This window comes from Oryza sativa, chromosome 5, assembly GCF_034140825.1.
Source record: "Oryza sativa Japonica Group chromosome 5, ASM3414082v1".
In the NCBI taxonomy this organism is placed as follows: domain Eukaryota; kingdom Viridiplantae; phylum Streptophyta; class Magnoliopsida; order Poales; family Poaceae; genus Oryza; species Oryza sativa.
In genome coordinates this window covers 28241774-28269414 of record NC_089039.1, presented here as the reverse complement: position 1 = coordinate 28269414, position 27641 = coordinate 28241774, and the positions used below count along the sequence as shown (strand labels likewise).

The window sequence follows — 27641 nt, the reverse complement described above, 5'->3', positions numbered from 1 at the left end:
TATATTACCATTCTTTACAATAACTAGTGCGCCACGTGTCAGAACTATTTGGTGAGAAAAATGTAAGGAACTTCATTAGGTATGGGTGGCGACAACAAACTTCTCCACCGCCGGCACCCTCTAACTGCCAATGCTCTCCTCCACACACCGCTACCCTCGCTCTTCTTCATAAGCTACCATTGTTCCTTCTCTTAACCTTCGCATACTTAGCCGTACTAGCTAGCCACCGACGATAGTTTCTTTTTTTTTTTTGAAAAGAAAATATACATCGTTCTATCAAGAAAACCACTATATGTGCTCTTTCCCCTCGTTTGCCATCGTTAAGGGAAGAGTAGAAACATCATGTATTTTGTCTGCAAGACGATATATTCAATGGTTAAGTACTATGCTTATCTGATTATCTTGTCTTTATATCTGCGCGGAACACATATCCAACTTCCAAGAATGCAATGCCGTCATGGCAATTGTCACAAGCGGCTAGCAACCCAAAAAAAAAAGAATAATAATAATAATCAGTTTTTACGACGCGTAGACAAATACTAGAGCTAAACATAATTACTCCATATCACGATCCGGAAGATGATGAAGTACGTTTATTCACTAGCATAGCCATCAGATGGATGACAACACCCATATATTTTTCCCCGCAAGAAAAGCCCCAGCTTTTGGCACTGCGAAGTGATTCTGGTTTCGAATTGGTTTTGTCACTAGCACGTCAGTGAAAAGTGTAACACACTTTGCTTATAATAATGTTTAGTTTATCTCAAGCTTGTTTCTCAAAGAAAGCTATACACGGTAGTGTATAATTTCTTTTTTCGAAGAACAAGACGGCGACTTTTTTGCTTAGAACAAGAAGAGGTGCTGGTTTTGGCAGCAATACCGGCAGCGGCACGCGTACAGTAGTAGAGGAGATTGGTTGAGACAACGGCGTGAGCACACGGCGTAGTGACAGCAGCTGCACACTGCACTGCACAGCCCCAGCTTTGCTTTGCGATTTCGTCCAGGAGAGCCAGACTGTTCCTTGTTTCGTGGAGAACCACAGTACCACACACAGGAAGAGGGATATTCGATTATTCGTCGTACCAGGATTCCCAGCCCATATGCCAAAGAGGAATATTACGAGGATTCCCAGCTCATATGCCAAAGAGGTATATTACGCGCTGTCGGAAGTTCGGTTTGTATGCCCAGAGTTTATACTCAGGGTGTGTTTAGTTCACGTTAAAATTGGAAGTTTGGATGAAATTGGAACGATGTGATGAAAAAATTAAAAGTTTGTGTGTGTAGGAAAGTTTTGATGTGATGAAAAAGTTAAAAGTTTAAAAAAAAAGTTTGGATCTAAACTCGGCCAAAGTTCACATAATCATATGCCCCAATTCCTTAAAAAAAACAAAAACAAAATTTCCTCTTTTTTTGGGAGATTCTGTGAATTAAGCTTTTCTGGGGTGATCCTGCGAATTTCATGTGAAGCTTGTGTTCAGTCCAAGCTGGGCTTTATTTTGCCTTTTATCTGCTGGTGCAACGGGCACTCCATGAACTGCGTGCTGCCGTATCGTTCGTATAGCTTTTGAGGCTGCTATGAGCAAAGCGTACAGCACGTAAGTATATACACTTATAGAGTTTCAAGCAACAACAGGTAGCAAAAGGCCAAACAAATAACAGGCAGCAAAGTTGAAACGAGCAAAAGAAAGAATGGGGTTCTTTTTTCCAAGACAACAGGTGCCAGCTTGAACCGCTATAACATGAGAAGCAATATGGTCAGTAGAGAATCACAGATTTCTAAGCGCATTGACAGGATAATAGACTGACAAAAGATCCAATATTGCATATTTAAAAACAAACGGCGGTTTACACGTCAAACGAAACACAATGTAAATAGAATCCAGAATCCTGCATTTAAAAGGGTTACTCAGCCAAGCATGAGTACCAAACGACACACACTAAATATCCACTTAGAACATAGCAGCACACCACGACTCCAGCGGATAGTGATTGCCATGAAGGCATGAACCGGCCATCCATAGAGATATCACTGCTTTCGTTCAAGGCTTTTCCTCCCGTTCACGGTTCCACTGTTCAATCTTCGCCCTGCGTTCCTCGCTGCTTTCCCTGACTGGGCTCCTTGCACGCCTTGGGGGGCTGCCATGCCTGCGCCTTCCTCCATCATCATACCTGTCATACCTGCTGCCCCCACCCCTGCGTCCACCACCACCACCACCACGGTAACTATCACCGCCGCGGTAACCGTCACCACCACCGCCACCGCCGCCGCCACGGTAACCATCACCACCACCACGATAACCATCACGTTCACGGCGGAAATCATCACGGTCACGATTGCCCCTCCTGTGGCGTGGGCTTGGGCTGCGGCTTCTCCCATGGCTCCTCCTGGATCGCCCCCCATAAAGCTTCCTCCTGAGCTCCCTGCCAATCTGCTTTACATGCATAAAATTACAGTAGCCCCCACGGTTGCAGCTGTTCTCCTCAAACTGCCTACAGGTCGCCTCACGGAAATCAGTCACAGGGGAATACTCAACAATTATTGGGCGCCCTGAGTAGAAGCGACCTTGAAGGGCATTATGCGCAGCGACTGCCTGTTCTTCCTCCCTGAACTGGACATACACATTGCCTATCATGTGGTCAGCAAGGTTATCACAGACATTGAGGGTCTCAACCTCACCAAACTTGCTCAGCTCCTCATAGATATCCTCATAGAAATCCTCAAAGTGCTCCTGCATCTTTTCAGGATCAATAGGTTGGCCTTGAGCATCGACTCCTGGTGTGATCATATCAGGGCGCTGATACATGTTAGCAAGCACAATTGTCGGCGACACAGTTGGCCTGTTGTGCAGACGGGAGCAACGATCCCCATGACGGCAAGCCCCAATCTTGAAGTAAAAGGGGCAGTTAACCCTATCCTTCTCAGTCCCAAATATTGAAGCCAAATGCTCCGCCATGACTTTCAAAACACTTCAACTGACACTTGAGCTGTACATAACAAAAAGATTAAAAAAAATTGTCAGAATTTATTGTCCAAATCTCAAGAAGTGCTTCTATATATATGTATATGAATGGCTTATCTGGTAACTACAGGGAGAAAGAAATACCTCGATTTAGAGTCGTCATAGCGCATTACATACAGAAAAAGTAGACAACAAAGGGAGCATATGCTAAATAAAAACAAGTTCATATGTTATCATTTTTAACTTTTGAGATCACCAACAAGTATGATTCCTGTGACTTTACCCCTGAAACGATCAGTGTGTGATTGGAACATTATAAAGCTCTCGCAAGAAAACCCTAATCCCAGTACCTTTTAACCTAATCTGCACACTTATTCAAAGCCGTTAATATTAGAAGAACAAAGTGAATAGAAAGAACAAAAACAAACGACTGTAATCCACTTCAAGAAATCATGAAGCTAGATGTTGCTCATGATAAGTTTTAACCTATATCTGGACACTGTTAACAACATAGAGGTGTCTCTTCCACTAGAAAGTTTAGTATTTCTCCCCCCTGCAACTGCAAAAAAGATCAAACAACATGGCACAGAGGCACTTTTTTTTGCCTGTTGCACAAGGGCATTCCTTCCGGAGTAGGCCTTGAAATATCCGCCCGACAAAGAATACTATTTGATCCGTTTTAAAAACCTAAGCTGCAAACCATTTTAGATCATTAATCTTCAATCGAAGAAAACAACCCAAGACAATGAAACAGTAGAAACCTAGACATAATTTGTAATACACCGACCAATCACATAACTACATATCTAGCCTAAGGGTCTCTTCCATCCACTGATGATAAAAAATGATTTGGCCGGTTGAAGGAACCACCCATGTAACCCACAAAACAAGCTCCGCCCATCTAATCCAACCATGGCGGGCTCCCCACTGCAAGAAGCAGCACTCAGCAGCAACCGTGAGCAGCAGTCACCGTAGATTCAATTTCCTCCAATGGAAAATCGCATCAATTTGTTCAATATTTACACCCGAACGTAAATCTACAGGAAATTTACAGCAGCAGTAGCAGCAAAGCAGCCTCGATCTGCTACGGTTTTCATCAGCTACGGTCTATTTGCATCTCTCATACCGAAATCAACCAGGCACAGATCGTTCACACCGAACCCCGAAAAAAAAATCAAAACCTACCGCAACAACATACATAGATCGACAAACGAGAAGAGGGGAGGGAACCTAGGGTTTGGGCGACGAACACGAACCTCGAGAGCGGACGAACCGGACCTTCTCCTTCCCGTTCTGAATCCCCGCTTTGCTCCTGCGAGGAAGAACAAAAAAAAAAAATCGGGCCTCGATTTTCGAAGGCGAGGAGGAGGGCGAGGGATTTGGAAGAGGAGGAGAGGATTGCGAGAGAGATGAGACGCACCTTGCTTCGGTTGAGGCGGCGCGACGCCGAGTTGGGGAAGGATCGGGAGAGTCCGGGCTGGAGGTGGAGAGGAAACCTATATGAGCACGGCCTGGAGGGCCTTGATGCCGTCAGATTTGGAACCGACGGCTAGGATGGGATGAGCGAGGTGCGTCGGTACGCGTGGGCCGTTTCGGTGTGGAAGGCGGAGTCCCAGCCCAACTGCACGGCCTGTATACCGCCACACAAAGTTGGGCCTCCATTTGGCCCACCTAAAAATGGATTTGCCCACCGGCCTCCCTCCTCCCTTGCTTCTGATCGAATAACCTCCCTCGACCGTAAAACCAGGTATAAGGCCTCCCCTATCTTAGAGCCTATTTGGCACTTCTTCTGAAGCTAGAGCTCAACCAAACAGTTTTAGCTCCACCCAAAATAGAGGAATAATTAACTATTTACCCCTCTTATGAGTGATGATAAAGATTTGCCACAGAACCTACATGTTATAGGCACATGAGGACCCACATGTAATAGACAACAAGTGGCAAATCTTTAGATGCCACATCTTAAAAGTGACAAATAGTTAAATGTCCCTAAAATAGGAGCAGAACTAAGTGGAACTCTCTCACAAAATGAACTAGAGATGTGAAGTGGAGTTTAGGCAGTTCCACAACTCCATTCTAGACCCAGCTCCTAGAGCTAAATGGAAGAGCAGGAGCGGATCTATAGTATAATGGCAGGTGTCAGGCGATACTAACGACTTTTGGCAAAACCTATAGCTAAATAGCTTATCCATATATATGACACCATGATCTAAGTATAATTAGCATACAGACACCAATAGACACGTTATGACACCAACGGATCAAAGTTGAAGCTCTACCAAACAGTCCCTTAGAAACCTGGTATAAATCAACTCATTCGATGTTTTGGGAAATGGTTTTTGCTGACGTGGTAAATGGGACCCACAGAAAATACGCTAAATAGTTCATCATAAGGTTGAATCCTCTGCAGAATGTTCCTCCATAGCACTCAGTGCTTCGCGGATTTCCTCTGAAACAAAACATGTTCCAGCAATCGATGCCTGCAAGTAGCATCACAACTGGTTTCAACATTCAACTGGACATCAATGCATCTGTGCAAACCCATTCAGCATTATATCCCTAAAAAGCGAAGAGATACATACAGCCATACAGGCTTGATGGACCTATGCATATGAGCAAATCCATTCAGGACTACAATTGGTTTCAACATTCAGCCACAAGTCGATGAATAATGAGCAGAGAATCATCTACATCACGCATCCAAGAAATGAACAATGCGTGGAGAATGGAGTGTCAGTTTTGGTTGCGAATTCCGTGCTCATTCCCACAAAACCACACATTCAATAAAAATGCCAAATGGAAACCCCATCCACCTCATGCACACATCCTTGGACACGCTTCATACTGCATTGAGACATTCAGTTTTCAAGCTTATGGACAGACACAGCAGAATTGGTGCTTGCAAAATTCTTACTAGTCTACAATTAAGCGACAAGTTCAAGCATTACACGGTACCAAACTACCAGTCTTTCATAAACCACAATAGCAATATCTACCAAGTGCCAATGTAATCAGTTTGAGCTAGATCGGCTGTACATTGCAGGCACAAAACACAATGAAGCGATGCATAATGTCACACCTTCTGATATCTTATCAGTTATTAGCCCATTAGGAAGAGATCAAGACAAGCATTCACAGTTTCTACAAGTTCAGACAGAAAGGTAGCAACCATAAAACGAATAAAAACTGACAGATAAAGGTTGAGCATGGATATCCTCAGCGAGGATAAATCTACAAGTTAATTTTTGTTTTGTCAATCACAGAACAGCACGAAGAAAATCAATCATGAACATCCATCAATACCACTTAATATGCTCTTCTAGTAGAGTTCTAGTAGCAAAAATAGCAACAAAATGTATCGTCAACCATAACTCATGGCAGAGATCCACTCATCAACGCGGTCGAATCCGTCGCGATATCGGCTAACACTAATCCACTGACTGCATCAACACATTGAGGCAAATTTCATCAGTTTCTATCACAACCAAATGATCATAATAACTTTGGAGCTGAACAAACAATTCTTGCAAACCTGCAGAGTCATTGAGGAGCAAATGGTAAGCAAATTGCTCACCAGTTCACTGTCGCGGCCTCCTGCGAAGAACGAACACATCGGATTCCTCGTAGGCGTAATCCGGGTCCAGATGCTCCCGTGGAATCTTCTCGATCACCGGGAAGGCCGCCGGCACGGCGTCCCAGAAGGCCTGATGCGCCTCCGGCGACCGGACCTGGTACCCGAGCAGCACCACCCCGCGGTCGGCGTCGGCGAGCACGTCCATGGCAGCGACGAGGTGGGGCACGGATTCCGGGACGTAGACGACGTCGGCGGCGACGACGAGGTCGAAGCGGCGCGGGGAGGCGAGGGAGGCGAGGTGCGCGGGGCAGTTCCAGTGGAGCTGGGCGAGGCGTGGGGCGCGCGGGAGGTGGCGGCGGTTGCGGCGGAGGTTGCGGCGGAGCGCGGGGAGCACCGCGGCGATGTCCGTGAGGACGAGGTCGGCGAGGCCGAGGCGGGAGAGGCCGAGGCCGGCGGGGCCGCAGCCCGAGCCGAGCTCGACGGCGCGGGTGCCCGGGAAGCGGAGGACGTCGGCGAAGGGGAGCGCCGGGTCGCGGAGGCAGCGCTCGGCGAACTTGACGAGGACGAGGGAGGAAGGCCACACGGAGGTGCCCACCTCGAAGGAGTCGTTGTCCTGCTCGAACGTCAGCACCGCGCCGCCCACCGGCAGCTCCACCACCGGAGACGCCGTGAAGCGCATCCTCCTCCGCCGCCGCCGTCAAGCCTCGGAAGCGAAGGGACTGGAGTGGCAGCCGATCCCGCGGCGGGGAGTCGGCGTCCTCATTAGGCCCTCGATAAAGTTTTAAATTACAAACACACCCCTGAAGGACTACCTATATAGTACTAATACTATTTGTTGACAATTTTTTTTTAAAAAAAAGTGATATATGCAATTATAGCACAACAATCATGGTATAATTATATTGTAATTTGCATGTACTTATAATGTAACTTATATATAACTTTAGAAAATCATTCATAAATAATATTTTCGTGAAACGAAGGTCGTGGGGCCGAATCTTCTCACATACTAGTTGATACCCCACGTTTTATTACGGCATAGATAAATAAATGCATGTTATATATTATAGAAACGATAGATATATATGGTTGATAAATATGAAAATGATGTGAAGATAATGATTTGATTGCTTGCATATTGAGTTTTAGAAATAATAACTAAATTGTAATGATGTCATGCTTGCATGATATTTAAAATACTCTAGATAATAATTGCTAGTGAATGATGATGTAACACACTTACATATGATTTAAAATACTATATATAATAATTGGTATTGGGTGATGATGCGACACACTTATATATTGTGATTTAAAAGTTAGTGAGTATCAATTTTATAGTAAAATAGTATGCGTGCGCTGTGATTTCTTTTCCTCCTTAAACTCTTGAAAATCTAAAGGTTCATTACATTATAATTACATGCAGGCTATAATGTAATTACATATGTTTTTATTAAAAAATACTATTAAATTTTTAGAAGAAAATTTATCAACAAATATATGCAAGTAGACACCTAAAGCAAACTTTCCCCCAAATCTCAGGGAGTTAGATGAAATAATCGCGAACCTACAGGGACTTAACTGCAAATAAAAACACGCCGCCGAAACCCTCTCCCTCCCTTCTCCCTCCAATGGATCCCAAGGCGGCGGCGAAGGCGAAGCGCTCGCACACGGTGCGGGGGCGGCGCGCCCACCAGACTCCCGCCGCCGCCGCCGCTCACAGGCAGAAGCGCGCGGAAGCCGCCGCCGCCGCCGCCTCCGCCTCCGGCCCCCGCGGCCGCAACCTCCCGTCGAACTGGGACCGCTACGACGGCGAGGACGATGCCGATGAATCCGCGGCCCCCTCGGAGTGGACCGGCGAGGTGGCGCCGCGCAGCAAGGGCGCAGACTTCGGCTTCCTGCTCGAGCAGGCTCGGGCTCAGCCCCGCGAGGCGCAGCGTCTCTCCTCCCAGGATTCGCCATTCGGTGAGTGACCCTACCTCCACTACCTCATTGACAAAGCTCATCGGGAGAATCGCTTCAAGCATGAACTGCGATCCTTGCTTACCATTACATAGACACGATCACACGAAACGAGGGCACTAGCTAAACTGAGAAATATTTTGTTCTTAGTCATATTAAACCTCACTTAAGAAGCCAGTTGAGCATACCAAACATCATGAGGTACTCCTTTGTTTATAGAATTTGAGTTGAGCATACATCTCGTAGGCCGCTAGGTAGTTCAAACGGAGTTTCTGCTGTGTCAGTTAGTATATAACCACAACTTACATTTTGGTTTGAGAGTTTTGGAAAATTGATGTCTGTAATCGGTTATTTTGATGATGATCATGTGATGTGTCCTTTGGGAAGTGGGCCTACTATTTGTGATTGCTTTCTCCACTGTTGCTAAGTTTGTTAATTTTATTTTTCTTTTTTTTTTAGATTTTATGCAGGCTTCAACCTCTATGCTTGAAGCTAAAGGGGAAGAGATTTTGTCCTGGTGTGAAGATGACAACTTCATCTTAGAAGATGATTTAGCACCCGATTTCGAGGTAAAATTTGGTGCTGTGATATTACGTTTGTTACTTGTCTTGTGCTGCCACATCAAGTAAACTATTGTAATGTTTGGTCTTAGTGAGACGAATGACATGTACATGATTAAAATGTTTTGTTTGAGCATGGTTGGGGCTATGACTGAAACCTCTCTTTGTTTCTTGCATCGAGACTATTGTCAGTTTACAGAGTGAAATTTGTCTGGATAGCTTGATGATAGTAGTCCGAACAGACAGGGATGTGGAATTTAGACTTTATTTTGATTTGTAGACCCTCATGTAGTTTTGATTATGTACCTTACAATTTGTGTATCAACTCTTAAAACCTTGTGAATTTGGGCAGCTTCATATCACATTTTTAGATATTTATGTGAGAATTTGTTTCCCCTCAACTTTTAGGTACCTTTTCTCTCCATGGATCTGCATGCATTGGCCACCCATCTTTCGAAGCTTAAGCTTTCTGAGAGGCTTTTCTTAGAGAAAGATCTGCTACCTGAGGATCTGGTACGTCTGTTTATAGCAATTTTCTTTAGTTTTGCTAATTTTCCAAGTACTCAAATGTATTTGATCATGTGCTACATTGTCTACTTTTAGTAAACTGTAACTGTAGTTTTGCTTTTCCGTGAGAAATTGTATATACCCTTGTTTTGTTTTTTCTAAAGTTCAATTTAAAAAATCGTTATGAACAAACGGTCCTTTACACTATGTTCAAGTAGGGGTTTAACTTACTTCATGCAAACATTATTCTTGAAGTGTCTACGGGTCTATGGCGACACCCAATCTGTATACAATGAAAATGTGCAATGTTCCTTATTCTGATTTCCATGTGATAAAACAAACCCTTAAAAGGACAATTTGGGCTGGTACCCTTATGGTTGATCTGTAGTAGTCATCATCACCTAGGTGCCTACCCTTTTGACCTCCACTTGCTACAAGTTAATCTCTGCTGTTAATGCCTGTAGCTCATATGCCTTGCCATGGCAGGTCTGCCTGCAATGCAGCCTTTCAATGCTCTGGTTGATATTTGCTGCTGGTATTATTGATATCCATCTGCCTATTGGCCATTCCTCTAGGCACTCTATTTTGTGCATTAACCACACTATGGTTTGATATCTACCTTTCATATTTCACTAATGCACCTTTTGCCAGTGGCCCATCATGGTAACTGTCTGCACTACGATCTCTTAGTTCTGCCATCAGCCACATAGCTTATTTTTAGCTTCCAAACTTTCTGAGTGGTGGAAGGATTATTTTTTGTACAGTACAATAGCCATCTGCATAGGATTAGATAGAGTAATGAATTTCACTGGGTATTTAAACCCTAGTAAACTATGTCTATTTTACCTATTGTACTGGGACGATTGGAATTATTTTTAGATAATGGACTGAAATCTGGCCTCTATACCCACATGTAGATATACACAGCCAACTGGGATGATTTAGAGCCCTTATTACTTAGCTTTGTGCATGGTTCATGCAATTGTTAGGTCGTTGGTTCATAAAGGTTTTTGATCTGTTAGTATTCATCTTAGTAAGTTAGCTGTTTCTCCCTGCCTTGGATGCTTTTATCTATTGATGTTTTAATTGCAAGCTTTGTATATGCCTACTTTACTTGCCATTAAGATCATTTTCTTTTGCTATTTTTTTTTTCATTGTGTATTCATGGTTTTGCCTGATTGTTATAGGCTGTTGCATCTGAGGTCAATCAAATACAGATTCAAAGAGGCACAGATGTGGATAGTGATGCTAAAGGCAGCTTGATTCATGACCATGACAGCATTCGTTGTGATGATCAAATGAAAGCAGATTGTCAGTTGAAATGTTTTGAAGAAGATAAATCCACATCATCACCCAAGACTAGTTCTCACTCTGTGCATTTGGACACTGGAGAAGATAATAACAATAGTGAAGGGGCAAAGTTTGAGGTGGTTGCTGCAGAAGAAGAACTTGATATGCTTCTTAATACGCTTGGTGGAACTCATCTTTCTGGCTCCAATTTAGATGAATCATTTGGAAACAAATCAACATTGCAAGATGTGAAAGTCAATCAACCAGATAAGAAAGTTACACCTAGCACTTCATCCAAATCATCGGTGACTGCTGCTTGTGACGATGCTCTAGATGACTTGCTTTCAGAGACTTCTCCTTCTGTCCAGAATGAAGGTTTTGCTGAACCAGGCTCAACTTCCAAGAATGACCACAATATTGACATCAGATATGCTAACCAGATAGATATATCTACATCTATTGATGATTTGGTGGACGACTTGCTCACTGACACTTCACTGTGCTTGAATGGACAGAAACAAACTACATCTGCTAAGGGCAAAGACAACATCTCAAGTGTCAGTGTTCCTCCTAATTCCGGACCCTCAAATGCGTCGGACGATTTTGATTCATGGTTTGATTCTCTCTAGAGACAATTGCCATGATGAAGTTTCAGTTGGATCCTTTACTGCAGCGCAGAAGCCCATTGCACTTATGTTGACTTCAAGATCTAGTTTATAGCTTTCAGGAAGCTGTCTTTTGAAGCTCACATACCAATCAGTATGGAGGTTCACTGGGGAACAAGAGTTGATACAGTGATAGTCTAAAAGCCTGGCCCCCATCACCCCATGGCTTCCACTTTTTCCACTCTGCACGTGTTAGTTCAAGGCAAAGACTTTGCTATGGTGTCACACTGTTGCTTAATGACTGGAATGCAGGAAGCTTACTGCTGTAAAACCTAAAGCTCCCCTACATCTACATGTGCCTTCTTGAACTGATTATCTGATTATAGTCACCTTTGTGTATCCTGTAGCATACTTCCTCCGTTTCACAATGTAGACTTTCTAGTATCGCCCGCATTCATATAGATATTAATGAATCTAGATTCATATGTGTGTCTAGATTCATTAACGTCTATATGAATATGGACAACGCTAGAAAGTCTTACATTGTGAAACGGATGGAGTACTTTGTTGTTTTTTACTGAAACGGAGCTAATTCTAACAGTCTGGTCTCCATTTTTTATCCATGCCATGTTTTATATGTATTACTTACCTACTTTCTTTTCACTACAAATGTATTCAAGTTCATACTGATGCTTATCTTTCATGCTACATGCTATTCAGCCGACAGGGGCTAAAATGGACTCAAATCGTCCAAACTGTAAAATTTGGGCCACCGACTGTTTCTGCTTGTTAGTACTTGCTATCTTCTTTTTAGTAGTAGCGCTTGCTAACCGATTCAGATTTTTTCCTATATAATGCTGCAGCCCTGCCAATGATTTGTAGGATCAAACAGACTAATGCACGATTATGATGGAACATGATGTGCCAGCTCTCTGTGGAAAAAGGTAAATGTGAGAGTCCTATCTGTCTTTTCCCTTGCTACTGAGAATTTTATGATCCATAAACCATAAGAAAAACAAGGATTTTATGAAAGTTTGTTGCTGGCACTTTCATTTAATTTGGAAAAAGAAATACAATTGAGTTTTTTGGGGGGTTTGCCTTGATCATTTGCTCAGTAATGATATTATTTTGGTGGGTGTTCATCGCCATTTACTCTCATGTTTATGGTTCGCAGATGTGAGCATATCTTGACACCCTGTCCATGAAAAATCCGCATTTTATTATGAGGATATACACAGAGATGGCTCTTGCATCACTCCAAGGGCTATGTGTGGCCTGCAGCCAAACTGGTTGCTTTCATGGGCCATCTGCATGACAACATGATGACTCTTGCCCATCCCATGACTTCAGCTGTGTGTTTTGGTAAGATACTTGAACTCAGCATTGTAGATCAATTCATAGCATTCAATGGAAATAGTGTGTATATACTTTATTTAATTTGATGGTTCTCTTTTGCATTACTTCATCCGTCCCATAAAAAACCAATTTAGTATTGGATGAGACTTTTTCTAGTACAATGAATCTGAACAACATACTAGGAAAAGTTCCATCCAATATTAAATTAGTTTTTTTTAACAGAAGGAGTAGAATCCACACCCCAAAGTCGGTACTCAAATGGATCTACATAATTTCTACTTTTTTTAAAAAAAAGAAAATGGCAGGCTATGTTACCATAATACCAAATTCTGTATCACTTCATCTAGAAACTTAAGTTGCTGACTTTAAGCCATGCAATTTTACCATACTTTACACCTTAAACACGTTTCTCCTGCGTCCTGACTCCTGACTGCCTCCAAGTTTGTTTGTTTTTATATTCAACACCGTATTCCATACTAACATATGCACCTGCCACCTGGTCAGCTGGTCTGCCTGACCATAGCTTATCTCTTCTTTCCTCTACGCTTCTGTTTCACTCAAGTCCCTAACGCTAAAAGGTGGCCCGTTTTTCTTTAGGCCTCATAATAAGCTTCAAAAGGAAGTTGTGGTCGGCCAAACTCCAATATTCACAGCTAATTGGAAAAGGAGAAATAGATTCCATGGAATTAGTGCAAAAAGAACAATCCACTTAAGAAACAAGGCATCTAGATTTCTGAACCGAAGTTTTTGACAAGGTTGAACAAAGAGACCAGATCCTAGATGTAGCCAAAGTCATCCACTTAGGGTGTTGCTGGAAACCATCATAAGGGGGAGATTGTGGTTTATTAAGGATGAGTATGACGTATATTGATGAGTACATATGCAAAGTCGTGACGTCAAGTAGGTGTCTTTTGCAAACCATTTACTAGCACTATTTGCCGCCCAACTGCTAGCTAACTTGTCAAACATGTTGATGTCACTGCGTGATCTCGCAGATCTTTATCTCACGTCGTACTGTGGCCTTGCTCGTGCCACGTCGATGAGACTAAGTACATTTGCAATCGTCATCGGATTACATCGACATGCTTGTTTGTTTATTTTATTGTTAAGCTGAGACGCTCTTATCATGCCACTGATATGTCAGCACGTCTCATGGTTGGTTCTTTGCTGAATCTGAATTCTGGAAGGCATCATTTGTTTTTATTTTATTTTATTTTTGTGTGCGCGATTAGTATGCCTACCAAGAAAAATTCATAACGCCAATCATATGCAAGAGTTAGCTTAAGCTTTTACATAATTACATCTATCCACCGCCCACAATTTGTAGCAAGCTGAAACTGAAACCATGCATGTATTTGTCAGTTACTCTGGACTGGTTAACACGGAGTCTTTTCCATTTGCATTTTATTTCTTACACCATATATATTTTATTTATTTGATTGGTCAGAGTCTCACAGACATGTAGTCATGCACTAAAGTTTTGCAGTCCTGAAAACAATCTGAATTTCTTGATTGTAATTCACCGCCTTTCCTTTTCTCCCCTATCTTTCTTGCCACGTGCTTCTTGAGCTGTAAACGTCCTTACTCTGGCGTGAGCTCATCTGAAAATCTCAATGAATTTGTGATGATAGTGACGTGTTAGCTTGCTGTAATCACTTCTAACAGAAGGGCATTTTCCTGATCATAACATGCAATTTTCCTTGAAGAATTGAGTTGTACAATTGCTTCTCCAAAACTGTTATGACTTTATGGGACGGTGAGAGATGCATATAAAAATATCTCGATTGGTCAGTCAAGTCTTCTTTTATTTGTACTTGGGTTACTTTTCGACGTAAACTGTCTTCATGCCCTAGTGCCATAGGGATGATAGGGAAACGCACTCAGCAATCAGCATCTCGTATAACTCAGCAATCAGTTTGTAGTAGGTTTGTAGCATGCCAGCTTGCGGCTTCCCACAGGGCGAAAGAACTACGGCTCATTCGTTTAAGAGAAAATTGTGAAGGAAAAGTATAGAATTATACCATCCTTTGAAATGGGCACTAAAACTACCATTGTTTCAAAGGAATCGACAATAGAAAAATTTTATCCCTTCACTTGATGTAAAACACACACACACACCAAAAAAAAAAATCCACTCGAGCTTTACAATTCTTAGATTTGCATAGGATTTCCTATGTTTTACAATTCTTAGATTTGCATATATATTCTCATACTATTTTTATGTTTTGAAAATCCTACAAATCGAACAAACCACTATAATTTTTGCATATTCACATTCTCTGTTGCAGTTTGATATCTGTTCCACATAATGTGTGAAAAAAATTCAAAGTGAGCATCAAGATTTTTTTTTTCATTTTGGGACTAACTTTTTCTAGATAATGATTTTTGGGACTGACTGATCCTAGGTAGTTGGCTAGTGCCATTCCAGCCAGTGCAAATGTAGGGTATCCAAACTATTGCATGATTTATTTGGTACGCATTTGACAGCAAGGAAGAAAAAGGACACCTATATATAAATGCATTTCGTGTGGTTTTTGTTAATGACGTTATGACAACTCATGTGCCTCGCCTCTTGTCATTTTTCCCACCGGCCTAGCCGTGCATGCATGATCAGGTGGAGTAGAGAATATGAACATCTATAATTCCATAGGATTGTATATTTTTTTCTTACATGGTACAACTACGTACTACAATAGTACGCTGCAGGTTGGCTTGTGTCTCGTTAGTTTTGGAAGGTTTTCTGCTTTCCTGACGTGGAATAATGCTGCTATCTGAAGCTCATGGACAGACATGCCAACGTGTGAAGCTTGATTCTCTTTGCTGATGATCAGGCTTGCCTGCGTCCGGCTTAATTACTTCCAAATTGCTACAGATTTAGTTGAATTAAATCCTGCAGGTGGCTGCAAAATGTCAGTGACAGATATAGAGAGGTGCAAATATTAATCAAACTTAAGGTTTAGTACTTACTCCATATGTTTAGAACAATAGTGTCTAAATATATAAATTTTTGAGGGAAGTCTAAATATATAATTGTGATATCAGAATATCAAAACTAGGAAAAGAAAAATATTAGCACAGGTGCACAACAACCAACAGCCGGCCATGAATTACAAGCATCCAATACGCTGCCGTTCATGCACGGTAGCGGCGACAACGCATTCAGGAAGAGAAAGGGATGTTTGCAAGCGCATGTGCAGCAATATTTTTTCTTTGCAGCATCAGATTCTCAACCGGAAAAACACCGGGAATTTGGGACAAGTAAATACCGCAAATATTTCTCTTCATTTCTCCCATTCGTATTTACATGGTCGAAAATAGGTATAGGTACTAGTTACAAGGTAATTAAGTACAGTAGCGTTAACGGACACACACTTCTCCTAATCATCCTTATTAAAATCCTAAAAGAATTCAAGTTTTTCGTCCTATCTAATTACAACACCATTATTAATGCCATGAAAAAAAAAAGAAGCTAAAAGCATCAGATGATTTGAACCTAATAGGAGAGAAAAAGAAAAAAAAAAGGAAAACAGCTTGATCGCTACTGCGTTGTTGATTCAGAGCCAGAGTGCACCGGCCTCCTTCAGAATGGGCACGAGCTCGCCGGAGATGTGCACGGCCATGAGCCGGTCGAGCCCGCCGAGGAGCCTCCCGCCGACGAACACCGCCGGCAGCGCGACGCCGCCGCCGCCGGCGACCACCCCGGCGAGCTCGGCCTCGCCGGCGACCTCGTGCACCGCCGGGTTGACCCCGAGCCCCTGCAGCAGCCGCTTCACGACGTGGCTCAGGCAGCACCCGCTCCGACCCACCACCACCACCGGGCACTCCGCCACCGCCCTCCTCACCTCCTCCTCCTCGCCACGCGGCGGCGGCGGCGGCGGCGCCGCCGCCGCCGTCGCCGGCCGGCTCGCCGCCGGCCAAGCCCGGTTCGCGTTGTACGGGATCGCCTGGTACATTTTCTTTTTCCCTTTTTTTTTCTCTTCTCTGCGTGCGAAATGCAAATTGTGCTGGGCAGAGCGCACCGAGAGCCACCGCGATATATATAGGCCGGTGACGTCACGGCGGGGGGTCGTGACGCCAGCCGGCCGGTCGGTTTCGGTGGGTCCCACGCGCAAAGGCTGGAGAGGACGGCGACCCGGTTCGCGCCCAACCGCGGCGGGTCGGGCGTGACGTGGCGGGGCGTCAGCCGCGGTTTGGGGGAGGGGGCTGCGGGGCCCACCCGACGCGCGCGCGCGCGCCCGCCGAATCCATGACGTGGAGGGTGACGTGCGGATGGGGTCTCGTGTGGGGCCCTGGTGCCCACATGGACGGCCGGGATTAATCGCCACGAGGACGTCGTGGTAGATTTGATTTGAACGTCGTGGTAGCACTGAGCCGACCTGACAATGATATAGAAGTAAGTAATCTGCTTAAGTCTTAAAAAAAAAAGATATGATCTGCTTCTGCTGCTAAAGTATACCAACAGTGTCAATTTGGTGTAGTAAGCACGGCAACATTGGATTATGACACTAATTAATTATCAACTGTTGATCATCCTCACACGTTCAAACAGCTCCTGTTCCAACTTCCAAGCCGTGCAAGTGCAACTAGTATAGGGGGTGTTTAGATGGGACTAAAACTTTTTAGCCTATGTCACATCGGATGTTTGGACGCTAATTTAGAGTATTAAACATAGACTAATAAAAAAAATTAATTTCATAAATGAGAGCTAATCCGCGAGACGATTTTTTTAAGCCTAATTAATCCATAATTATCAAAAGTTTACTGTAGCATCACATTGTCAAAATCATGGCGTAATTAGACTCAAAAGATTCGTCTCGCGAATTAGTCCAAGCTTATGGAATGAGTTTTGTAATTAGTATATGTTTAATACTCCAAATTAGTGTCCAAACATCCGATATGACAAGAATTAGAAATAAGTCCCTGAAAACCAAACAGGCCCATTGTACCATGTCACTTCATCGGTTGCCATGGCCAAGTTGGGGAAAGAATCCAATCATCAATTGATCAGCTCTGCATCATCATCAGCACCGGGTGTTCGCCGCAGCAGCAGGTATGGGATCGGATGCGGACGTCGATCGATCCGCCCAAGGTTTCGATTGCAATACGGCGTCGGCAGATCGATGCGCTCGTTCGAGACGATGACGTGATTTGATTGGACTTGGACATCTCCTCTTGCAGCTACAGTACTATCTCATCCAATTCGATCTATTAGAGGTGTTTAAATTTTGACATGTAACATCGGTTATTATATAGAATGTCGTACGAGGTGTTCGGACACTAACAAAAATATAATTATAGAATCCGTCAGTAAACCATGAGACGAATTTATTAAGTCTAGTTAATCCGTTACTAGCAAATGTTTATAGCACCAAATTATCAAATCATGGAGCAATTAGGTTTAAAAGATTCGTCTCACAAATTAGTAGTGGGATCTAGATAGAGGCTTAATCGATCTGTAAATGGTTAATTTGATCCATTCAGTCGATCGGCCGCTGGGTTTTCATTTGTTTTCTGGATTAATTGATTGCTTCGTTGATCACGTATGTAAGAATGGATATGTGTACGTGTGTGCATGCTCGCACGACGTGTAGTAAGTGTCTGACGACGTATTGGTGTTGGTATGTGCTTGTTTTTCGCGTGTCCATGGCGAGCTAAAAAGGATACAGATCATGGGTGACGTAAACAGTTGGCTTCTGCTGGCTGAACCATTCCTCCCTCTGTTCAGATAGGGCGAGCGGCATCGAGCTGGCATCTTCATCGATCGAACATCAGTCGTTGGCTTGCGACAATTAAAGATTGTTTAGTCGTCACACGTACGTACTCCATGCCGTCCGCTTCTCAAAACTCATTAATTATTGAAGCGCATGATGAAGTGTATCTATATAAGTTTCCTGACAATTACCACGGTCGATTTTTTGTCATGGTAAACTTACCTGCAGAATAATGAGTTAGGTACTCGTAACTGCATCCCAATATGCATGCACCTGTGTAGAGTCTGACGCTAATTAATCCAGCTCCGATGTGATTCACCTTCCCCCCCCCCCCCACCCCCCCAAAATCATTTGCTCGTGTTGATTGCGGTTAATTGCTTCAAAACCAAAAGGCGGCCGGTTAACTAACAAGGGGCCAGTTAATAATTTCCAAGGCGGACACGGAAGCACATCGCGGCATGATCCGTAGCTGCGTCACCCACCATATCATAATATCATGCATGCACGACGACGCGCGCGCAACCGCACACGTCACGTCGTACGTCGATCGCGGCAGAGAAGACCCCGCCCCCGGCCTGGACAGTCCGACCGATCGACCGCCCCCAACTTGCTCTACGGCCGCCAAATGGACGTCGACGGAGACCAGCAACCATGTAATTAGGCTCTCTTTTGAAACAATGGAAAAAGGCAGAGAAATTCTAGAGAATTTTATCCTATGAAAAATAATTATATAGGTTACTTTGAAATAAATGATTATTTTCTACCAATTCCTTTAAAATTCGTATGGAATGGTTTTTGCTAAAGCAACTTTGAAACTATTTAAGTTGCACTTTTGAACTCAAATGTTGCTTTTAGTGGATTTGTAATGCTATGAAATATATATTATTGCTAAATTTGTGTCATATTTTAAGTAAGTTCGTGGCATTATTAGGTTTTATTACCGACAAAACTCATTTCATAACCCCAAGGCTAATTTGCGAGACGAATCTAACGAGCCTAATTAATCCATGATCTGTTGTAGTGATGCTATAGTAATCATCCGCTAATCATAGATTAATATATCTTGTTAGAGGGTATTGGGGTACGTTGGTACAAGGATCTACGTAGTACGGCATCAAGCAAACAAAAGACAAGAATTATACTGGTTCAGGCCCCTTGATAGGTAATAGCCCTAATCCAGTTGATATGGGATTATATGGTAGAAAACACAGGTTACAAAGAGAACAAGGGAACTTGTCGGATCCGGCGAGATTGCAGTCGAGTTGATTCGACTAGCTCTCGATGACTTGGCTCCTCGTAAGCTCCGGCTTCGTAGGCTGTGGAGGTTGTGTTGGCTCTGAGATTCGATGTCTAACCCCCCCGGGGGGCCCCTTTTATATCGCAGATGTGGAGGTCTCCTCATAGAACTCGGAGGTATCAGACCCTATACTATATGCCAACGACCCAGTTCTGCCCGAGTAGGATTCTTCCCATCTATAGATTCCGTGAAAGGTTTCCTTAGAATATACAGGAAATATCCGCATGCGCGTGGGTATGCCATATCGATATGTAACGTATATCGAAGGGCAAAGGGTATGCCTAACCCGTAACCCTGACAGTAGCCCCCGACTTCTGCTTAAAATGAACTCGTGCAACCATTTGCGACTTCGGGTGTCGAGACTGCTGTCATTCCCGGTGCGAGAACCGCGGAGATAGACCGTAGTCGAGCACGCCATTCGAAGCTCAATGGTCGTGAGCGAATTTTAAACTGAAGTCCAAAAAACCGCCACGCGTAACGGGACCAGAAATTTCCGGCGGGTATCTCTCTCTGTTCCCTGGAATTCGCACCGTCGGTAGTGCGCCTATTTAAAGGAATTTTGGGAGTCCATCTTGAAGTCCGCCAAACCTGTTAAACACACACCACCTCCAAGCACTCTTTGCCTTCTCTGCCGCCGCAAGAAACCCTAGTTCATCAACCTAAGCTCGCTTTTCGGCGACCTTCGATCAGCAATGGACCTCGGCAAATCAGCTTCCACCAATGCAACGTTGAAGAAACTCCAGGAGGATGGCGCTCTTCCTGGCCGTGGAACCATGGAGAGGGAAGCAGGAGGTACTAATCCTCAGCCCATCTTGGGTCGCATGGTTGCGATCGAAGATTATGTTCTCTGCGGTTTTCTCCCTCCACCTTCCGAATTTCTTCTCCTGGTTTTGAATTTCTATGGCCTCTCTCTTCTCCATTTGAACCCCAATTCCATCGCCTTCCTTAGCATCTTTGTGCATCTTTGTGAGGCCTACATTGGGGTAGAGCATTTCCTTGATCTTTTTCGCTTTTACTACGAACTGCGTTGGATGGAATCCAATAGGGTATCTGGTTGCGTCGGGTTCCGACTTCGGGATGGCCTGAAGTCGCATTACATTCCCTTCCAGTGCCCTTCTTCTCGCAGCAAGTGGAGGAATAGGTGGTTTTATCTTGAGATCAAGGACTCGAACCCTGTCTTCGTGGTTCCCGAAGATCAACCGGACAAGATTCCGTCTTGGACCGCAAAGCCCCCCTTGACCCCCTCTCTTCAGTCGTTTATCGACATCATCGACGATCTCCGAGTACGGGGTTTGTCGGGATATGAAGTCGTTGCAGACTTCGTTGGTAGGCGGATCCATCTGCTTCAGGCTCGGGCCCATCCAGCTTATAACTATTCTGAGCCAGAGGACGTGACCCGGGTTTCTCCTCGGGGTATCTTTCTCGCATTTATCTTGACATACTTGTGTTCGCATTCCTCTTGACTTATCAAAGGTTGGTTCTTAATTAACAGGTCTGAGCGGCGAAACCGTGGAGCGCCGCGTCGGCCAAGTGATGACCAATGGCCCGACCACGGCGAGTGACATCCCTGTGCCCCTTTGTGAAAAGGGGGCAGCGGAACATGATGAAGCCATCAACATAAGTATATTCGATGAACATCCCGCATTCTCCTTTCGAAATCACTTTATGACTTGATTGAGCGTAGGCCCTTCCTTTGACTGATATCATCGGACCGCTCGCGGACCATCAGGTGGCGTCATCTCAGAAAGTGAACGTGCACTTCTCAAGATTGAGCATGAGGCGATATCGTCGGAGGTTGTCGAACGTTTCCCGCAGATCGTCAATCAATGAGTCGCCTGTCTTGGTTTTGACAACGATGTCGTCGACGTAAGCCTCGACATTATTGCCAAGCTGGTTGCTAAGTGCGCCCTGGACCGTGCGCTGGAAAGTATTCCCAGCTGTTATCAATCCGAACGGCATCTTAACATAGCAAAATACCTCGAACGGCGTGATGAATGCTGTCTTCTCTTTGTCCTCTTTTGCCATGCTGATTTGGTGGTAGCCAGAGTAAGCGTCGAGGAAGCTCAATAACTCGCAACCGGCTGTTGAATCCACCAGTTGGTCTATTCGAGGAAGTGGAAAGTGATCCTTGGGGCACGCCTTGTTGAGGTCGGTGAAGTCGACGCACATTCTCCATTTTCCGTTGGACTTCCGCACCATGACTGGATTGGCTAGCCACTCTGGATGAAATACTTCTCTGATGAAGCCAGCTTTGAGAAGTTTGTCGAGCTCTTCTCGTTTGGCTTGTTTCCGGTCTGGTGCAAATCTCCGCAGTCTTTGCTTTACTGGCTTGGCATCGGGTCGCACCATGAGTTTGTGCTCAATCACCTCCCTGGGGACCCCCGGCATGTCGGACGGCTGCCAAGCGAACACGTCGGCGTTGTCGCAGAGGAAGGTGATGAGCGCGAGTTCCTATTTCTCGTTTAGTGTCACTCCGATCTTGACAGTCTTGTCGGGGTTGGCACTGGAGAGTGGAACAATCTTGATGGCGCCGTCTGGTTTCGGCGTCTTGTTTGTCTTGGTCACTTTCTTGGGTGGCTCGGTCGTGGCGGGTGGGCTGGGCGTTTGCTCGACCATGTCGAGGCTCCGCTTGTCGCATTGCACCGCCAGCTTTGTGTTCCCCTGAATAGTGATTGTTCCCTTCGGTCCCGGCATCTTAAGCACTTGATATGCGTAGTGAGATGCGGCCATGAATTTCGCAAGTGCAGTTCTCCCGATGATGGCGTTGTAAGCTGTATCGAATTCAGCAACATCAAAGGTGATCTGTTCTGTTCGGAAGTTGTTGGCTTGGCCGAAAGTCATGGGCAACATAATCTTGCCCAAAGGTCTGGACGATGATTGGGGAGTAATTCCATGGAAGGGTTGATCAGTTGGTGTCAACTCGCTTTGCGGAATTCCCATCGTGTCCAAAGTGCTGGCGAAAAGAAGATTGATTGAGCTACCACCGTCAATGAGAACTCGCGCTACCTTGAAGTTCCGAATAGTAGGTTCGACCACGATCGGATATTGTCCTGGGATAACGGCGGTCTTGGGGTGGTCTTCTTCCGAGAACTCTATCTTCTGCTCAGACCACTTCATCTTGGGTGCAGCCCCTTGCCATGTCGAGCAGACTTCACGTTCCACTTTCTTATATTCTCGCTTTGAGGAGTACGTTGTGGAACCGCCGAAGATGTGTGAGACGTGGAGGTCGGAGTCTGGATACGCTGAGTCCGGTTCGTGAGGAGCCGTCTCTTCGTTCATCTCGACAACGCGTACTCGCTTGCCTTTTTCAAATGCCATGTGCTTCTCGAGCGACTTTTTGAAAACAAGGCAATCTTCCAGAGAATGTCTATCCGTCTTGTGTATGAGGCACCATGATTTCTTTGTGTCGCTGCTTTGTGGGTCTAGACGTTTGGGAGGGTTCGCGTATTCTGCTGCGAGGACTTCCGCTTGAGCTTTCCTTTTCCCATTTTTGCGATTTTTCTTCTTGCTTGACTCAGATGTATCCGTGGCTGGTTTCTTCTCTCCCCCGGTCTTCGGCCTATCGTTCTTGCGTCTTAGCGCATCATCAGCGTAGGCGCATTGCTCAACAATCTCGAATAATCTCCGAGTGGTTGTGATGCGTCTTGTCGCCAACTCCTGGGTAGTGTAGCGATCTCTGACACCGGATTTGAAGGCGCGAATTACAGAAGCGTCGGTGATTTCAGGAATTGTGTTTCTGCACTCGTTTAAACGTCGAACATATTCCCTCAATGATTCACCCGAGTTCTGTGTCAACGCGTGTAGGTCGTCTTCGATCGCGTGGCGCTTGTATGTTCCTTGGAAATTGGCGATGAATTGTTGCCGCAGGTCTGCCCACGAAGAGATTGAGTAGGGAGGAAGATGCATCAGCCATGAACGTGCAGAACCCTTCAACGCAGTTGGTAAATAGTTCGCTAACGCGTTGTCGTCTGCTCCGGCAGCATAGAGTACTGTGGAGTAGACTTGAAGGAACTCCTTTGGGTCGGTGCTCCCATCATACTTTTCTATTGCTCCGGGTCGGAATCTCTCAGGCCATCGGACATCACGTAGGGAACGACCGAAAGCTCTACACCCAGCGTTGGGGGCGGTGGGTTGCCGGCGGTCGTGTGTCCTTCGTGGATGTCTGTCTGACGATGAGGAGGATGCGGATGATGACGATGACGATGGGTCGCTTGGTGTATGTTTAAATGCCTTAATTTGGTTTCGGTGATTAATGACAAATTTAATTATATGAGACTAACGTTTTTATGAGCCTTTCTTTGACTAGTCTCATTTGGATATGAAAGTAAAAATGATGAGAGGTATGTATTAAACTTCACATATTCTAACTTGGTCTCTCTTGTGGATCCAAAATATAGTGTGAGCTTCCTATTTGATCTTTATTGATTATGTGCATATGCGTTCCTTCATATCCATATGTATGCACATCTTGAGGGGGAGCTTATTCTATATTTTGTTTATTATAAGATTTTTATCTTGATTTGAAATCATTTTTCATCTCATCTCTCTATATTGTTTATATCGGGTTATTATCCATCACCAAAGAGAGAAAAGATTGAAAGATCTTGGATTAAACAATTTGTGTAATTGTTACTTTGGTGATAGATGATAAACCGATGTTTATGGGATTAACCTCTCTTTTGCATAAGTTGTCTACTAGGTTATTTCCTGATAATGAGATGTGGAAGACATGCATTCTTTTGTGATGGACCTTAATCATGACAAGGATGAAATACATGAAGATAAAACGATATGTACTACTTCTTATCTCCTACTTTTTGATAGGTTCATATATATGATTTCTATGTTATTGATATATAAGTGTGAGACTAATGTTTACTCGAGTCTTATCTTATTTAGTCTCATTTACATTGAGAACATGGAGATCATGAAGGTATATGTTTTATGTTGGTCTACATCATTACTACATATGCCTTCTCTATATGTATAGGATAAACCCCCATTGGTCATTCTCTAATTATGCATACACTTGCATCTCTTGTATATTTATTTGTATGCATATATTTAGGGGGAGCAAATCCTATACATTTATTGTGCATGTTCTAGATCCATGTTGTTCACCTATTATTTATATCGGATCTTTACACCTGAGCTTGCATACGAGTATGTGACACTTGTGATGTTAACGAATACTCAACAAACATATCCATATCTTTCATATGCAACCGGTTGGTCATCAAGTGAAGGATGACAACTGATTTGTTGAGACTAATGTTCTCCTTTGAGGTGTGAAAAGGAATAGGTCCCACTACGATGAGGCTAATGAATGACACCATGGGTTAGTGGTCGCCAAGCCAAATGCATCGTCATGTTGGCAAGAATGAAGTCAAGCTTGTGATGAGAATAAAGTCTTGACAAAGTATGGACAAGACCTCGGCATAAACATGGTTCAACCGGATGGTCACAAGTGTTGATCTCGGCTCAAGCTTGACCCCAAGATGGATGGCGCAAGGCAAAGGTATAATGTAGCTAAGAATGTTTTCTTAGTCTTTTCCCGGTCTTGGTGTTTGGTGTAGACCGGATTTGCTAGATAGACGCCGTACTATCAAGAGGAGTCTATGAAGCGAGCTTGTGGATGATCTTGTGCCATATTAGTTCATATGCATGTAGGTGCATTTTTGGGGCTTGTCTAACCAAGTGTGATGAGTTTTCTCAAGTCCTAAACCAAGAGAGAAGTGGGCATGTCCAATAGGAGTGAGTGACATCTTGTGGCTATGTCCGGTGGATATCCTTTGGAGTGTGAGCCCTTTATCCTTGACTTAAGTTATGTTTCTTGGATGGATTTTTCATGGGTTGGATAGCCCTTTGAATAAGCTTTCCATAGAGTCCAAGAACGTCAAATTCCGAGACTCGAGTCAAGAGATATCGTCGTTTTACTAACGGTTGGTTGTGCTGAAAAGTGACCTGCGGTCTGACCGTGGGCCTTAGGTCGGTCTGACCGGAGCTGTTAGCCGGTCTGACCGACCTGGTAAGGCCGGTCTGACCGGCCCCACTGGTCTGTTGCACTGGTCTGTTTTTTGGTGGCGATACAGAGCCGCCAGAGCTGCAACCGGTCAGACCGAGCCGATGACGGTCTGACCGAGCCGTGGACGGTCTGACCGGCCGCTACACTGCGGTCAGACCGGCCAGGTTGAGTGGGCTCAATGATTGCCCTGTAACTAGCCGTTACATAGTAGTCCGGTCTGACCGGCCACTCTATGGCGGTCTGACCGGCGGAGCACAGAGTTGAGTATTTCGACTCCAACGGCTAGTTTTGGTGGTTGGGGGTATATATACCCACTCCCCAGTAGTAAGGGTAAGGTTTTGGCACTCCATTGCATTATCTTGAACCCTTGCAAGAGCTCTCACACCCTTGTGCACTTAGTTTATCTAGTGAGGTGTTAGAGAGTGAGTTAAGCCAATCCAAGTGCATTGCTTCATTGTTATAGCTAGTGTGGCACTTGATCATCCTCGGCAAGCATCCTAGACTTGTTACTCTTGGAGGTTGCCGCCTCCTAGACGGCTTGTGGAGGTGTTGCCCGGTGACCTCTCCGAGGAGATTGTGGAGGAGGCCCGGCGCTGTTTGTGAGTGGTTTAGAGTTCACCACCTTCGGAGTGAAGGAAGAACTACCCTAGTGATCGAGGCTTGGGTAGTCCTCTCCGTGGGCCGGCTCCCACCTTGCCCACCCCTTGATGAAGGGGGCGTGCGGTGGCTTCGTGGTTGAGCAGTGGAGTTGGGCTCGCCTCAACGAGGATTAGGAAACCGGCGAGTTTCCGAACCTCGGTGAAAAATTCCTTGTCTCTTGTCTCATTTATTTGTTGCATTTACATTTGTGCAATTTACATTCATAGAGACATATTTGAGCCCATATCACCTAGGTTTGCAAAACTTAACTTAGTTGCTTAGTTAACCTTGCACCTCACCTTGCCTAGCAACTTAGATTAGTTTTGTTTAAGTGCCATTAAGTTTTAAAACCGCCTATTCACCCCCCCTCTAGTCGGCCTCCTTGATCCTACACTTGGTTCCGGCGTACGATTACGAGGATGACGGCCTGGATCTCGGGAATCCTGTCGTCGTCTTGCACTGTTGTCTCGGTGCCGATCTCCATCGTCGTCGTCGATACGGCGGCGGCCATGACCAGTATTATCTGGCCCCCGTCGTTCTCGATCGTTGTGATCGTGGTGATTGCCGTGGTCCCGGTCCTCGTTTGAGCGATTTCCTCGATTTCTGTTATCATGGCGCCGTGAAGAGACATGACGCCGAGAGCGATTCACGTTGTCTCGTGTGCGTCGTGCTTCCCAGCGGCCGTTGATTTGATCTCGAAGATCGCCAGTGCCGCGAGGTGGAGGGGTAGCTTGTTGAGGTGATTCCCTCCATTCCGGATCTTCACCATTGGCCTCGCTAGTTGGTGGCTGCTCCTGGTGTGCTGCGGTAGCGGCTTCTTCAAACGCGTTGCTGAGGTTAGTCACCGATTCCCGTAGTCGTTCTGTCCAACGCTCGAGGTCAACGTTCAGAACGGGATCGTAGGGAGTTTCCCTCAGTATCGCTTGAACGGCCCTGATGTGCTGGGCTGGAGTAGTCGATTGATTCCCCGCTACTGTGTTGGCGTGCGCTGACGTGCCAACGTCATCGATAGCCAATACCTCCCGCGGCGCGCTCGTTGTCGATGACCCATAGTCCTCGAGGAGATGTAAGACCGATGGTTCGTGAGGATCGATATCGATTACCCCAACGAATCGATCTGAAGTTGGAGTCGCTCCTTGTTCCTTGCCGTTATCC

At 44.9% G+C, this 27641-nt stretch overlaps 4 protein-coding genes across 6 annotated transcripts; 1 reads left to right on the top strand and 3 right to left on the bottom strand.

The window, feature by feature from the left end:
* Window positions 1–1684: 1684 nt before the first annotated feature.
* Window positions 1685–4434, bottom strand: LOC4339621 (splicing factor U2af small subunit B). 2 transcript variants are annotated; one of them, XM_066310287.1, is made up of 4 exons: window positions 4381–4434; window positions 4217–4272; window positions 3105–3652; window positions 1798–2985 (listed from the first exon to the last, which is right to left on the bottom strand). In XM_066310287.1, exon 4 carries the CDS (start codon window positions 2952–2954, stop codon window positions 2040–2042), a length of 915 nt encoding a protein of 304 aa, XP_066166384.1. In that variant the 5' UTR covers window positions 2955–2985; window positions 3105–3652; window positions 4217–4272; window positions 4381–4434; the 3' UTR covers window positions 1798–2039. The 2 variants fall into 2 exon arrangements, with proteins under 2 accessions (NP_001407811.1, XP_066166384.1); NM_001420882.1 differs by lacking the exon at window positions 3105–3652 and having other exon boundaries at window positions 1685–2985.
* Window positions 4435–6022: 1588 nt separating this feature from the next.
* On the bottom strand, window positions 6023–7267 carry LOC4339620 (uncharacterized). Of its 2 annotated transcripts, none has more exons than XM_015784237.3 (2): window positions 6493–7267; window positions 6023–6400 (listed from the first exon to the last, which is right to left on the bottom strand). In XM_015784237.3, the coding sequence occupies exon 1, from the start codon at window positions 7211–7213 to the stop codon at window positions 6539–6541; it is 675 nt and encodes a 224-aa protein (XP_015639723.1). In that variant the 5' UTR covers window positions 7214–7267; the 3' UTR covers window positions 6023–6400; window positions 6493–6538. The 2 variants fall into 2 exon arrangements, with proteins under 2 accessions (XP_015639723.1, XP_015639724.1); XM_015784238.3 differs by having other exon boundaries at window positions 6535–7267.
* An 897-nt stretch (window positions 7268–8164) lies between these two features.
* Window positions 8165–12121, top strand: LOC9266451 (protein ECERIFERUM 16). The gene is made up of 4 exons (XM_026025798.2): window positions 8165–8499; window positions 8956–9065; window positions 9465–9569; window positions 10751–12121. Exons 1-4 carry the CDS (start codon window positions 8166–8168, stop codon window positions 11480–11482), a joined length of 1281 nt encoding a protein of 426 aa, XP_025881583.1. The 5' UTR covers window position 8165; the 3' UTR covers window positions 11483–12121.
* Window positions 12122–16077: 3956 nt separating this feature from the next.
* LOC9269297 (monothiol glutaredoxin-S9-like) lies at window positions 16078–16772 on the bottom strand. The gene has a single exon (NM_001424284.1). It carries the CDS (start codon window positions 16765–16767, stop codon window positions 16369–16371), a length of 399 nt encoding a protein of 132 aa, NP_001411213.1. The 5' UTR covers window positions 16768–16772; the 3' UTR covers window positions 16078–16368.
* Window positions 16773–27641: the final 10869 nt, after the last annotated feature.

What these genes read in the sequence shown, in the direction of transcription:
- LOC4339621 (NM_001420882.1), bottom strand. Translation starts at nt 2,954, where the DNA reads ATGGCGGAGCATTTGGCTTCAATATTTGGGACTGAGAAGGATAGGGTT.
- LOC4339620 (XM_015784237.3), bottom strand. Translation starts at nt 7,213, where the DNA reads ATGCGCTTCACGGCGTCTCCGGTGGTGGAGCTGCCGGTGGGCGGCGCG.
- LOC9266451 (XM_026025798.2), top strand. Translation starts at nt 8,166, where the DNA reads ATGGATCCCAAGGCGGCGGCGAAGGCGAAGCGCTCGCACACGGTGCGG. An exon ending in ATTTAGCACCCGATTTCGAG is followed by an intron (nt 9,066 to 9,464) that starts GTAAAATTTGGT and finishes CTCAACTTTTAG; the next exon opens with GTACCTTTTCTCTCCATGGA. An exon ending in ATCTGCTACCTGAGGATCTG is followed by an intron (nt 9,570 to 10,750) that starts GTACGTCTGTTT and finishes TGATTGTTATAG; the next exon opens with GCTGTTGCATCTGAGGTCAA.
- LOC9269297 (NM_001424284.1), bottom strand. Translation starts at nt 16,767, where the DNA reads ATGTACCAGGCGATCCCGTACAACGCGAACCGGGCTTGGCCGGCGGCG.